Below are 12882 nucleotides of genomic sequence, written 5' to 3'. Positions count from 1 at the left end.
GGAGTTTTTCATTGGAAAAAATAAAACCAGATATTTCTTCAAATGTTTTTATCTAATTCTATTATTATATCACCGCATAGAATTGGTTAACACATGCAAGTACTCAAAACAGTTTTAAAAACTTATTAGAGGGCGCGGTCATTGCGTGTCATTACCAATCCTTTGAGGGAAATGATTTTTTTTTTTAAAGTTCAAATAGAGATCAGGTTTAAAACACAAGGGACAGTAAGCTCCGACGAATGCAAAGATACTATAATATCACATTATCGTTATATAGCAATATTGTACAGCTCAATAAACTCAAATGCAATTTATGCAGTTGCAAAATAATTCTCACTTGACCAGATAGATGCTAAATTAAAATGGACAATTTTTAATTGACATAGCACAAGGATATCACAAAAAAAAATCAGTACCGTCGTAGGTACAGAGCATACAGTAACAGATAGTATTAAAGTTGAAAACAAATTTGGGTATACAAAATTTCACATAAACAAGCCCCAGCACACAGATTTATATGGTAAATTTATCTATTTATATGTATTTATTATGGCGTATTTGTGCTAGGGCGTTACGAACGCAATTGATAATTTTTAAATATATTGCAACTACCCAAGTAGCTTTCCAGGTGATATATATGATACAAGTGTGTATTAAAAGAACTGCCAAACACCGAGAACAGCATCTTTTATGGCTTCAATATACTGGGCGGGGACCCAGTACACCCAATACCTTGAAGCTTCCGTTGGCCCCAACTGTAAACCCTGAAAAGTAATGCGTTATACTATAAGAATATGCAAATATATCTTTAAAAACTTGAGGATTTAAATTAGAAAAGCAGAATTTTAACACATTATTTTTAATACTTATGCAGAAATATTAATATAAAGTTTTGGGATTATATTTAAAGAGAAAATTAAAATATCTAGATATCTCATAACTCGGCAAAAACTTTTCATATAGTCAGTGGTAGTGGTGTGGTATGAGAATGAAATGAACACTTATACTATGACATCTTATAAGAAATCAATTACATACTAACTTTTACAAGATTTCAATGCATAATATGTAGTTAATTTATATGTTTACTAATAAAAAATAATAATAATTATATGTTAAAATTACCATGATATGATACTCTTCATGTTCTTTAATCGGTTCGGATGTTATACCTGAAAAGGTACATTTGTTATACATTGAATAATAATGTCAAAACCTTCATTACTTCACAGTAAATTTTCTTATAATTTCATATTGCTACTAAAAAATAAAAACTTCAGTAATCATTTGCATAGCATTTTTGATAATAAATTCATTCACATGAAAGTTATTTTATTAAAATTTGTTTGCTGTCAAGAAATTTGTTACTTATAATAATAAAAGTATAGTTTCAGGTAGTAAGAAATTTTTACTTTGACCGAGTATAATATTGTGTTAATATGTTTCTGTTAACTACTAATATACTCAAGGACTCTGTTGTTCGGTTAAAACTATTTCTAATAGATGTTTATGTTTAAAACATTTACTATAAACTATATAAAAAGTAAACATTTGTGTCTATTCTTACTTTTAATGGATGTCATAGCAAGCTTTTCAGTGCGCTCTTTAGTTCCGAGCCATAGTTGATCTTGCTCTGGTTTGAAAGTCAACCGCACTTTTCCTCCATGTTTATTTAACATTCCACTTAATGGCACTGGGGGCAATGGCTCCTATTAACCATAACAAAAAATATTAACAGCTTTCACAAACAATAATTTCTCAAATAAACTTCTGATAACAGTACAAGTTATAATTTAGAAAGCTAAAACAGAATTATTTTAATGCTCGTAATAGTCAAACTACCTTCACTCCTTTGATACCCGGCATCACATCTGGGGGGATGCCTTTATCTAGAACTTTCCTGTGTATTTTCTGCATGCATAACGGTTCTTTACTTGTCTGACTACTATTCTTTTCTTCAAGTATTTCCTACAATAGACATGTTAAATCTTAGAGAATCTTAAGAAAATTCACATAATTTTATTTTAAATTTAAGGTATAGTATCAGAATTTAATACGAAAGAAATATTTAAGATTAGTATAATATTAACCACAACTATAGGATACATTATACATTTCGAAACAAAAGAAAAATACCTTTGGTGCACTTTTCACAGCCAATATGTCATCCATTTTTGATCCAACAAGCATCACTTTCCCACCTTTGACTATACCAGTACTTCGCAATGTCACATTATCCTTAGCCATACCCTTGATTATTAGTTTTTGAGCAGATTGGGGAACGCCGCATATTCGCTCTAAATGAGCTTTAAGTTCTAAGACAGTAGCATCGTATGCAAATGTGATGTCATGTTTATTTTTATTAAAAACTACAGTAAATTCGATTTGTTCTGGGATCTCGCAGACTTCAGATTCTTCTGCAGATTCTGAAGTGCACGCACGCTCAGTGGGAGCTTCGATGTGAGGGCCTTCATTTTCAATAGATTTTGTTTCTAAATTTGGCTTTGAGCTGCCATTTGCTATTAAAGAATTAGGATCCCGATTTTCTGTTGTATCACCCTTTTCTGACGCTGAAAAACACACCATGATTTAGCAAAATCCAGAACAAAAGGACTCTATGAGCCGCTTAAAATTTGTCAAAAGGTTTCTTAAATGCAGGTATTTAATTTTGAATGAAACCTCACCGATATAATCCATCGTTGGATGGTAATGTAAAGGTAAAATATTATTAGTACACAAAAAATCTGTAGTTTCGCTGCAGTTGTTTTGAAAAATAATTAAAAATATAGCCGACTGGCTGACGTGAAGCAACAAATTTTTCATCAATCGTCACAAAATGCTACGTTCAGAATTAATATAAGTACCGCTTTGTTCATAATAAAATATAATATAATATTTAATGATGTAAAACTCATTACATTTAAACAGAATAATTAGTATAGCTTAAAACAAAATATAATATATTTTTTGATGTTTAATTTAAGACACGATAAAAAATATGAAGAATTAAAATCCCTAATGTCTGATTTACGAAAACAAATCAACAGAATTTTATTTCTAAAATATTTAATAAAATTATAAATTTCTTTTCATCAATTAAGCATATAATTTAGAATTTTTGGTGCAGGATAAAAAGTAGCATAATTGGATTGCATGTATTATAATGTTGCTATGGAAACCAATCCTAGCATTGCTAAAATAATGCTAGACATTGTTAATTAAATAGTTTATTGAATAATGTTACATTTTCTTTAATTCGATTTAATATTTAAACAAACAATGAGTTTTAATCTCGAAGATCCTCTAGCGGGAATATTAAGTGATGGTAGTGATGATAGCTTCTTTGATGATGATATACTAGGTAAAAAGAAACCTCAAAAACAAAAGATAACTCAAAATGTAGAAAAGAAAAGTAGTTTATTCGACTTGGGTGAAACAAAGCCACAAACGAGCATTAAGAAAGACGATGATATAATATTACAGAATACAAAGAAAACATCAATTATTGAGGATAAGAATACTGCGCGAAAGGATAATTTAAGCAGTATTTCGCCTACTCCATTTAAACGTACAACGTCAAAGGAATCGATTTCATTTAATAAGGGAGATATCAGTTTTAAAACAACGTCTGATAAAATCGAAGCAGTTAAATCTCCAGCTAAAGCTAAATCAGGTACTGATCTTGATAAATTGGATATTTTAGAAGAATACAATGTTGACAAAAAGAAAGAGAAAGTAAAAGAGAAGAGCAAACAATCTAACTTATTATTAGACGATATATTGGGGGGTCCGCCTTCTAAGCCCACAGCAGCATCGAAGAAAAATGACTTTGATTTAGATTCTTTTCTCGGAAACACTGAATCAAAACAAACTTTAAAATCTTCGAAAAGTGAAAAGCCAAAGCCTACAATTTTGACTGAAACTCAAAAACCTCCGAAAACAAAGAAATCCAGTGAAAATTGGCTTGGTATATTCCAAGATAAAGATGAAGCGGGTGACGAAGAAGAAGACGATATACCTGCTTGGTTAGGAGGTGGAACAAACAAAAAGAAAAAACCCAAAGAGACTAAAATTGAGAGTAATAATGCGCCTATCGCTGATGATATACCGAAGCCTGAAGAAACTGAAACGGAAGAGAAGCAGATCAATATTAAAGAGGTTAAAAAGGAACAAGTTCAAATAGAACCGTCTGAAACATTTAAGTTGAATGTTGCCCAGGAAGATGTAACATTAGCAGGAGCTGCACTTTACTTACAACAACAGGAGTCCCAGCTAATGGTTGCAATGCAACTGAAAGCACAGGATGAAAAATTAGCAGCAATGCAGAGTAAGAAGTGGTTTTGAGATTATACAGCATCACGATTTTTTAAACTTATCTTTATCTAGTTCTTTAAACGTATTTTTTTCTGCAAACTTTAAGTCTTAATAAAAGTATTCTGATAAAAGCGATGTCCACATTTACATAATTTAGTGCGTCAAAAAGAAAGTCAAAGAGTGCAGCACGAGGCTGCTATGGCTCAACACGAGCAGGTGGAGGCGATGCTGAATAGACAGGCTGAGCATCGACAACAGATGCAAGCGATCATAGCGTCACATCAGGAGAGAATCACTCAAAGAATTAAGGTTTATCGTTATAATATATTTTATTGAAGATTTGTTTGTTAATACGAATATCCTAAAAAGAGTTTCCTTTATTTCATTAAATCTAATTGATTTTATAATACATTCATAAGTATAGGATAATAAATTTAGATATTAAGATCTTCATTGGCTCACCTATCTGCATTTACTGTTTATTTTACCTACAGTTGGGTCTTTCAAAGAAAAAATGTTGTAACTTTACCTGAATATCTACAGGCTTTATTAAGTGATTCGAGTCCAAATTACGATGACGTACAAGGAGAAACTGCACAATACGTAGACTCAGACCGGAAGGATAGTCCATTTGCAAAGGAGAGAAGACAGTTGCTGCAACTCGTACAATCTCTGCAAGAAAATCACGATAAAGAAATAGATTTAATGGAAACTTCTTACAGGTAGTTTTACTCATAAATATTAATAAAATAGTACGAATTGAAATCCAAAAACCATTCGATGAAATGTGTTGTAGTCACTTTTATTTTTTTGCAATAGACAGTTTATTTTGTTACAGACGACAATTAGGTTTTTTAGAGCTTTCGTTCGTACAAGCAGAGGAAAGAATGAAGGACGAAACTGAAAAACTTGTTAATTTTTATAAAGAAAAGATAAGTTGGCTGAACGAACACCACCAGTTGTATAGGAAAATGTCCGAAGACAATCTGAATTCACTTACAGATAGACATAAAGTTGAAAACGATATGCTACGAGAACAACATTTGGAGAACATTAAAGTCTTACAAGAACATCACGCTGCATTGATGGAGAATGTTAAGTGGGTTGTTCATCTTTATTAATACCAGTTCGGGCGCCATTTTTCTTGAGCTAATTTCTATCTTATATTTAAGAAACGCGGTTAAACAGGAACAGCTGCTGATAAAAGATTCGGCTGGATTCTCATCAGAATTGCAAGAACTCTTGTCGAATGTTAGGGAGGGTAATGAAAAATGTGGAAAGTTATACGAGCAAATGGAAACGTTATCAAATAGGAATCAACGAGACTCTGAGAGGAGTTTGCAAATCCGAGAAACACAGGTCAGCGGTAAGTTGCAGTGAATTCAAGTTTAATGTATCCACTTAAATACTTTTTAATATTATATTTCAATGTCCAAAGATATGATACAACAGCTCAAAAAGGAACGGGAGTCATTCGAAAAGGAAAAGACTGAAAGCAAGGATTTAGTCAACATGTTAGAGGCCAGGCTTAAACAAATGACAAGTGTAATTTCTTTGAATATAATCAGTTTTACTTGGAGTAATTTTTTGGATACTGTGACATTTTAATCTTTTATCTACAGATGATCGAAGAAGAAACGTCAGCTCTGAGACAAAGGAAGATGGAGTTTGAGTTCGAGAGAGCGACGTTCAACAAACAGACAGAGTTCGCGAAAAACATGTTAAAGAAACAGGATGAGGAAGTTAAAGTAAAAAAATGTTTTAGTACAAAAAACAGTTTAACAATAGGTAGCTATATAACTGTAAATTGATTTTCAGATGTTGAAAGAAGACATCCAGAAAGAATATCACGAGAAGATTTCGAGGATTGAAGAAGAGAGGGCCAAGACGTTAAAGGACAGTGCGTTCGTTGCTAAAGAGAAAGCTTCCATCCAAAGCTTGAAATTGGAATTGGAGGTAAGATGTCGCTATTACGATTCTTTATTCGATATAAAGGGACAATACAATTTCTAGTTTTTCACATAGAAAACCAAAGCTGAACTTCAAGCTCAGTTAGAAGAAATGAGCGAGGAAAGAACGAAACTAAACGCCGACAAAGAGGAACTCCGCATGGAAGAACAGAGAGTCATGTCCAAGTAAGAATTAAAAATGATTTTTTTTTATTACAAAAAAGAAAGTTTCGCAAAATAAATTTATATTTATTTCAGGAGTAGAGATTTGGATTTACTCGCAAAAACGGCTATGGAGAAACAATCTCAAGCCGATAAAAAATATTCCGAGGCGGAATTCCTTCAAAGGAAGTATGAAGATAGGATTAGAAGGATACAAGAACACGTGGTGTCATTAAACAATAGAGAGAAGCAGATCGCGAAAGAAAAGGTCGCTTTATCAAGGGAGAGGCTCAGTCTGCACAATGAAAAGAAAGAGCTAGAAAACAGACAGCAGTGTTCATTGTGCAGGACTTCTCAATATGACGCGTATTTGCCTTACACTGGAAGAGATTACGGAAATTACAACCCTGCCGTTAACATAATAGAGGCGGATATAGCTCAAACGTTTGGCAGGTCTGGTCAAAATGGTACTGGTCTCCAAGAACAGTCCCATGAACCTTTCAAGGTAGATGTAATTTGTATTTGTGTAGATATAAATATAGTTGAGAGTTAATTATTTTCACAGACAGCTTTGCTCCTCATGACATTTCCTGGAAATCGAAGTAAGCTGAAACATTATTTTTATTAGCTTCACATGTATGTTTGTTTGTATGTTTGTAACCGACTTCTTTGGGCGCGATTCTGACCCACTTTAAACGGCCAGATTTCGTTCAAACTTTGTAGATTTATCGAGGACCGATGACAATACACTAATTTGATAAAATTATTCCATTTTTCAATTTGCAAAATATAATTTTTGTTAATTTATATAATTTTCATCTATAGTCGATAAGGTAAGAAACTTAATTAAAATTTAAAAAAAAAAAGATTTTATAAATAAACCAAACTAAAAAGTAAAAAATAAATAATAGTTTAAAAAAACTAAAAAACACGCTTTTTATAGAAAACCGAACTAAAAAATAGAAAATAAATTTTAATAAATTTAAATTAAGAAAATAGTGTCAAAAATTTCAATAAATATAAATTAATAAAAGTGTGAATAAAAAAAAATGAATTTTATTTTTAAAAAAGCGTGGGGTGCTTTTTAAGATATTATTGAAATGATAATCACTCTACTCATATCTGTCAATAAAATATTTATAACTATTGACACCATGCACCCCACGCTTTTTTTTTTAAAATAAAATTTAACACTATTTTCTAAATTTAAATTTATTAAAATTTATTTTCTATTTTTTAGTTCGGTTTTCTATAAAAAGCGTGTTTTTTAGTTTTTTTAAACTATTATTTATTAATTTTAAATATACATTGATTGCTATTTTTTTCTCTATGAACGTAACCGTATTTTGCATGTATTTTAGATAATATATACGAGTACATGGTTAGGTTATAAAAAGCAAGGAGTGTTTGTCTGTTTGTTCCTAATAATGTATATTAAGTAAATTATTCAAATTAACGTTATTTTATCCCCAGGATTACATGGATCCGAAACTGATGATGCTGCGTTTGGATGTCCAGCAAGTCATCAACAATTTGGATCAAACGAGGAGAATTGAAGATAGGAACGACCAACAACAATAGTAAACGCTGATCATCAATTATTTTGATAGTATGAAGTAAATTTATATACACTATTAAATTAAATAAATTTTACTACAAGCATCACATGTGATTTTTTTCGGGTGAAAATAAAAGTCTGACAGCAATATTATTATTGTTTCATTTAATTCATTTTCTATAATTATAACATGTATACTATACTTCATATTAATTGTGTTATCAAAATGTACACAGACATACTCAACTACACTATCCAATATCTCATTGTAAAAATAGTAACATATATTAATTATAGGTACTATGCTATTTATATTAAAAATATTATTAATAAACACGAATATGTTTAATGGCTTTATAAATAATATTAGTGTATATATAATCTTGGAACACATTGTTGCACCGTTCGTGTCCAATAAATCCAGTCTTAGCATAAAATGTACAAGCTGTTGGACGGTCATGCCTTGGAAACGGCTGAAGCTAACCCCAGATCTGTTTAACTATATATTTTAACTGGAGCGTTAACATTCCGATACTACAGCTAGAGATAATCTATACATTATTTACAGTTACAAGGAATATTCGAATGATATAACCGTGGAGCGGGATATTATTTGATATATATATTTTTTTAATTATCACAGAATTTTATCATAAAATCCATTATTAGTTGAGAAAATATATTGAGAGTAAGAGAACAATAAGTTACACAGAGCACATTGTTAATAGGGAATAATTTAGAATTAAATATTATTAAAAATATAATTTTATCCAGAGATGAGTTTGTCATAATGTTTTATAACAAATGGATCTGATCTTTTGATATTCAGCTAATATTTATTAATACAGAATTTTCTATTGTAATATTTGTCTAAAATAAATTTAATCGGTGTTATGACTTCATTTCCGGTTTCTGTTGATATTTCACTTCCAGCAGTTGAGGGTAGTTTTCGACGATCGATAACAGAATTCCATCTATATAATTTCTCAATTGGACGTTTACATCTTGTTGCTCTTTTAAGGCTTTCTGCAACTGAAACATATATTTTAAATTAGATATTTTATTTGACACCAAAATAATTATGGGAAGCATAAAGCGTGAAAAGGCACAGGCGATAATGGGTTCCGTATGAATTTGATGATAAAGCAATTTAAAATTTTGTGTCAGTTAAAATGGGTACATATTTTAATAATTAAGGTAAAATTAAAGTCGAGGGTCCATTAATAGTGGTACATAATCCGTTTCATGCATTTTACTTTGTTATAATGATCCACCCAGCATATAAAGGCATGCGTGTAAGTTATGTCCGTGCATGTTAGTAATGGCGTACCTTTTCCAGCTCTACGCTGTCTGTGTGTTTGCTACCAACGAGCTGCAAAAACGCATATATATCAATAAAGAATAAAGCGAAAGCAACAAAGCTGTTTGATGATCCCAAGTAATATGATCAATGGACTTGGAGAGAAATTTAAAAAATATATTCGTAATCATAATGAGATCTATGATTTTCATGAGTTTCATTCGTTTACATGAAACTAATATATTTCGGATGAACTACGCGTGATTTTTTTTTTGTAAAAAACTACAGATCTCGTCTGCCCGTGATCACGGTTGCTGAGAAGTAACCGAAACGTCGGGATTATGTAGCTTTAAAACAATAAATCACGCGTAGTATATCCGAAAAATATTAGTTTCATTTAAATATTTCGTGATCGTTAGTGAAGGCAAAATTTATAATGGAGTTTCCTATTATAGTAATGAGATTGCTGTGATATTTTTTGCGGTCGTTATGGGCCTTATGTCTGTTATAGTCATAGTATTTACCTCGTGGTCCGACATCTGTGACAGTTCGTGAGCCAGCGAGTTGGTCGCTACCAAGGGTCCACTGACTCCGTCCAACAAACTTCTGCCTTCTTCAACACCACGCGTGAGGATCTGCGCCTGAAGCTCCTCCTGGGTTTCAGTTAAGGCTGGAACATAATTGATGACGTTTTATTTAATGTGTTGATTTCGGTTATGAATCACAGATCGGGAGCAACCTTCATTATCTTTAAAGTAGAAGGCTTCATTACTTTAATTAATAACAAAATTATCTTACGTTTAAAACTAAAAATACATCAAAGTAATAGAAAAAAAAATGTTATTTAAGAACCAACTTAGCACGTTTCCTATTTATACAAGTCTATGTTAATATTTTATTTCTTAAAATTTCATAGCTATATCCTGAACATTATTTAACATTTGCATTTCCATGAGTTGATACAAATCTCACCTCAGTATCCAAACTGTTTGCCATACGAAACTTAAATTATATTTCCATCCGTCATTCTCAGCAACTTCCCTCCAAAATCACACTGCATTATATTACTATTAATACTCATACAATCAATATCAACTGACATTTGTTCTGAGTCCGTAGTAACTCTAGTTCCATGGTGAGTTCCTGTAGCCTCGGGTCGGGGGGTGGAGGAGCCACGTCCCTCATGTCCTCCAACTCTTCCTTGAGCCTCGCCAGTTGTCCTCTCGCGATCTCCGCAGCATCTCTCTCCTTCCTCTCAGCCTCTCTCGCCGCACTCAACTGTGCCGCCAATTCGCTCGAAGCCTCTTGAGCCTCTCGAGCCACACGAGCACTGGTCTCGGAGTTAGCACGGAGAGTTTCAGCTACACCACGTAAACGACCCACCTGTTTGGATTTATACAGTATATGAGTACATTTATTTTGTTGGAATATGTTGGCAGGTGTTGGAAAATGAATTTTCTCACTTTATTTTTCCTTCCTAATCATATTTTTAACGTTCTACGTGGCTAAAGATTAAACCCGTGTGGCATAACCAAGACTATATTAATCCAGGGATTTGTTTGCTATGAATATGTATCGACTGGAACAATCGCTGAGGCAAGTGTTATATCAACAAGCCATAATTGTGATCGCTAAAGACGGATATTGAATTGAGAAAGTTGTTTAAAGTTATAACAGTCGTAATAACGAAGAATGAAACTTCGTATTAAACAGTTGTTATGTTATAATTATACGTTTATATGAATATATTGAATTCAGTGTTTTTAGTATGATATGAATTTAAAAGTCAGGAAGGTTAAAACTGGCTTATATTACTCGTTTGTATTGAATTGTATTTTTTTGGACGATATAAATGGAAGAAGTCAAAAAAATATTTATATATAGAGGTTGTAAGTTTATTGCTTTGTACGAGAAATTGTAGGTAAATTCGAGTCCACCTGTAATTTTATCGTAAGTTTTGTAGAAAATAGACAGCAGTGTTCATTGTGCAGGACTTCTCAATATGACGCGTATTTGCCTTACACTGGAAGAGATTACGGAAATTACAACCCTGCCGTTAACATAATAGAGGCGGATATAGCTCAAACGTTTGGCAGGTCTGGTCAAAATGATACTGGTCTCCAAGAACAGTCCCATGAACCTTTCAAGGTAGATAATTTGTATTTGTGTAGATATAAATATAGTTGAGGGTTAATTATTTTCACACACAGCTTTGCTCCGCATGACATTTCCTGGATATCGAAGTAGGCTGAAACATTATTTTTAATTTTAAATAAAAATTGATTGGTAATTTTTTCTCTATGAGTGTAACCTTGTTTTGCATGTATTCTAGATAATATATACGAGTACATGGTTAGGTTATAAAAAGCAAGGAGTGTTTGTCTGTTTGTTCCTAATAATGTATATTAAGTAAATTATTCAAATTAACGTTATTTATCCCCAGGATTACATGGATCCGAAACTGATGATGCTGCGTTTGGATGTCCAGCAAGTCATCAACAATTTGGATCAAACGAGGAGAATTGAAGATAGGAACGACCAAGAACAATAGTAAACGCTGATTATCAATTATTTCGATACCATGAAGTAAATTTATATACACTACAAGTATTAATTAAAGAAATTTTACTACAAGCATCACATGTGATTTTTTTTAGGGTGAAAATAAAAGTCTGACAGCAATATTATTATTGTTTCATTTAATTCATTTTCTATAATTATAACATGTATACCATACTTCATATTAATTGTGTTATCAAAATGTACACAGACATACTCAACTACACTATCCAATATCTCATTGTAAAAATAGTAACATATATTAATTATAGGTACTATGCTATTTATATTAAAAATATTATTAATAAACACGAATATGTTTAATGGCTTTATAAATAATATTAGTGTATATATAATCTTGGAACACATTGTTGCACCGTTCGTGTCCAATAAATCCAGTCTTAGCATAAAATGTACAAGCTGTTGGACGGTCATGCCTTGGAAACGGCTGAATCTAACCCCAGATCTGTTTAACTATATATTTTAACTGGAGCGTTAACATTCCGATACTACAGCTAGAGATAATCTATACATTATTTACAGTTACAAGGAATATTCGAATGATATAACCGTGGAGTGGGATATTATTTGATATATATATTTTTTTAATTATCACAAAATTTTATCATAAAATCCATTATTAGTTGAGAAAATATATTGAGAGTAAGAGAACAATAAGTTACACAGAGCACATTGTTAATAGGGAATAATTTAGAATTAAATATTATTAAAAATATAATTTAATCCAGAGATGAGTTTGTCACTACTGTTTATAACAAATGGATCCTGATCTTTTCATATATCAGCTAATATTTATTAATACAGGATTTTCTATTGTAATATTTGTCTAAAATAAATTTAATCGGTGTTATGACTTCATTTCCGGTTTCTGTTGATATTTCACCTCCAGCAGTTGAGGGTAGTTTTCGACGATCGATAACAGAATTCCATCTATATAATTTCTCAATTGGACGTTTACATCTTGTTGCTCTTTTAAGGCTTTCTGCAACTGAAACATATATTTTAAATTAGATATTTTA

At 31.7% G+C, this 12882-nt stretch overlaps 5 protein-coding genes across 9 annotated transcripts in view; 2 read left to right on the top strand and 3 right to left on the bottom strand.

The window, feature by feature from the left end:
* Positions 1 to 33: 33 nt before the first annotated feature.
* Positions 34 to 2845, bottom strand: LOC116772557 (ubiquitin domain-containing protein UBFD1-like). Its single transcript, XM_061522171.1, has 6 exons — positions 2685 to 2845; positions 2137 to 2570; positions 1843 to 1968; positions 1568 to 1709; positions 1126 to 1172; positions 34 to 764 (listed from the first exon to the last, which is right to left on the bottom strand). The coding sequence occupies exons 1-6, from the start codon at positions 2821 to 2823 to the stop codon at positions 654 to 656; spliced, it is 999 nt and encodes a 332-aa protein (XP_061378155.1). The 5' UTR covers positions 2824 to 2845; the 3' UTR covers positions 34 to 653.
* A 332-nt stretch (positions 2846 to 3177) lies between these two features.
* On the top strand, positions 3178 to 8133 carry LOC116772590 (fas-binding factor 1 homolog). The gene is made up of 11 exons (XM_061522384.1): positions 3178 to 4327; positions 4472 to 4623; positions 4858 to 5036; positions 5153 to 5413; positions 5487 to 5680; positions 5753 to 5859; positions 5937 to 6062; positions 6133 to 6270; positions 6340 to 6449; positions 6522 to 6930; positions 7899 to 8133. The coding sequence occupies exons 1-11, from the start codon at positions 3280 to 3282 to the stop codon at positions 8004 to 8006; spliced, it is 2832 nt and encodes a 943-aa protein (XP_061378368.1). The 5' UTR covers positions 3178 to 3279; the 3' UTR covers positions 8007 to 8133.
* On the bottom strand, positions 8128 to 10812 carry LOC133319119 (rab11 family-interacting protein 4B-like). Its single transcript, XM_061522341.1, has 5 exons — positions 10802 to 10812; positions 10384 to 10745; positions 9808 to 9953; positions 9314 to 9355; positions 8128 to 9015 (listed from the first exon to the last, which is right to left on the bottom strand). Exons 1-5 carry the CDS (start codon positions 10810 to 10812, stop codon positions 8875 to 8877), a joined length of 702 nt encoding a protein of 233 aa, XP_061378325.1. The 3' UTR covers positions 8128 to 8874.
* Positions 10813 to 10853: 41 nt separating this feature from the next.
* On the top strand, positions 10854 to 11967 carry LOC133319118 (uncharacterized). Its single transcript, XM_061522340.1, has 3 exons — positions 10854 to 10879; positions 11239 to 11431; positions 11727 to 11967. Exons 1-3 carry the CDS (start codon positions 10854 to 10856, stop codon positions 11832 to 11834), a joined length of 327 nt encoding a protein of 108 aa, XP_061378324.1. The 3' UTR covers positions 11835 to 11967.
* The window catches only part of LOC116772324 (rab11 family-interacting protein 4), a 50079-nt gene continuing 49158 nt past the window's right edge, over positions 11962 to 12882 (bottom strand). For all 5 annotated transcript variants that reach the window (XM_032664464.2, XM_032664465.2, XM_032664466.2 and 2 more), the window contains one exon: positions 11962 to 12851. In XM_032664464.2, coding sequence (XP_032520355.2) covers positions 12711 to 12851 — 141 coding nt within the window. In that variant the 3' untranslated portion in view covers positions 11962 to 12710. The remainder of the gene's footprint in view (positions 12852 to 12882) is intronic.

Source organism: Danaus plexippus, chromosome 12 (genome assembly GCF_018135715.1).
Source record: "Danaus plexippus chromosome 12, MEX_DaPlex, whole genome shotgun sequence".
Taxonomy (NCBI): domain Eukaryota; kingdom Metazoa; phylum Arthropoda; class Insecta; order Lepidoptera; family Nymphalidae; genus Danaus; species Danaus plexippus.
The sequence above is the reverse complement of the archived record's forward strand: the minus strand, read 5'-3'. Positions and strand labels throughout refer to the sequence as shown.

Excerpts from the sequence above, each read along its gene's own strand:
- LOC116772557 (XM_061522171.1), bottom strand. The coding sequence starts at position 2,823 with ATGAAAAATTTGTTGCTTCACGTCAGCCAGTCGGCTATATTTTTAATT. Across the intron at positions 2,571-2,684 it reads TCCAACGATGGATTATATCG|CGTCAGAAAAGGGTGATACA; the intron begins GTGAGGTTTCAT and ends TGTGTTTTTCAG. Across the intron at positions 1,173-1,567 it reads TGCTATGACATCCATTAAAA|GTATAACATCCGAACCGATT; the intron begins GTAAGAATAGAC and ends GTACCTTTTCAG.
- LOC116772590 (XM_061522384.1), top strand. The coding sequence starts at position 3,280 with ATGAGTTTTAATCTCGAAGATCCTCTAGCGGGAATATTAAGTGATGGT. Across the intron at positions 4,328-4,471 it reads AAAATTAGCAGCAATGCAGA|TGCGTCAAAAAGAAAGTCAA; the intron begins GTAAGAAGTGGT and ends TACATAATTTAG. Across the intron at positions 5,860-5,936 it reads GGCTTAAACAAATGACAAGT|ATGATCGAAGAAGAAACGTC; the intron begins GTAATTTCTTTG and ends TTTTATCTACAG.
- LOC133319119 (XM_061522341.1), bottom strand. Across the intron at positions 9,356-9,807 it reads CACAGATGTCGGACCACGAG|CTCGTTGGTAGCAAACACAC; the intron begins GTAAATACTATG and ends GCGTTTTTGCAG. Across the intron at positions 9,016-9,313 it reads ACAGCGTAGAGCTGGAAAAG|TTGCAGAAAGCCTTAAAAGA; the intron begins GTACGCCATTAC and ends TATATGTTTCAG.
- LOC133319118 (XM_061522340.1), top strand. The coding sequence starts at position 10,854 with ATGTATCGACTGGAACAATCGCTGAG. Across the intron at positions 10,880-11,238 it reads CGACTGGAACAATCGCTGAG|TTTTGTAGAAAATAGACAGC; the intron begins GCAAGTGTTATA and ends TTTTATCGTAAG. Across the intron at positions 11,432-11,726 it reads AGTCCCATGAACCTTTCAAG|GATTACATGGATCCGAAACT; the intron begins GTAGATAATTTG and ends ATTTATCCCCAG.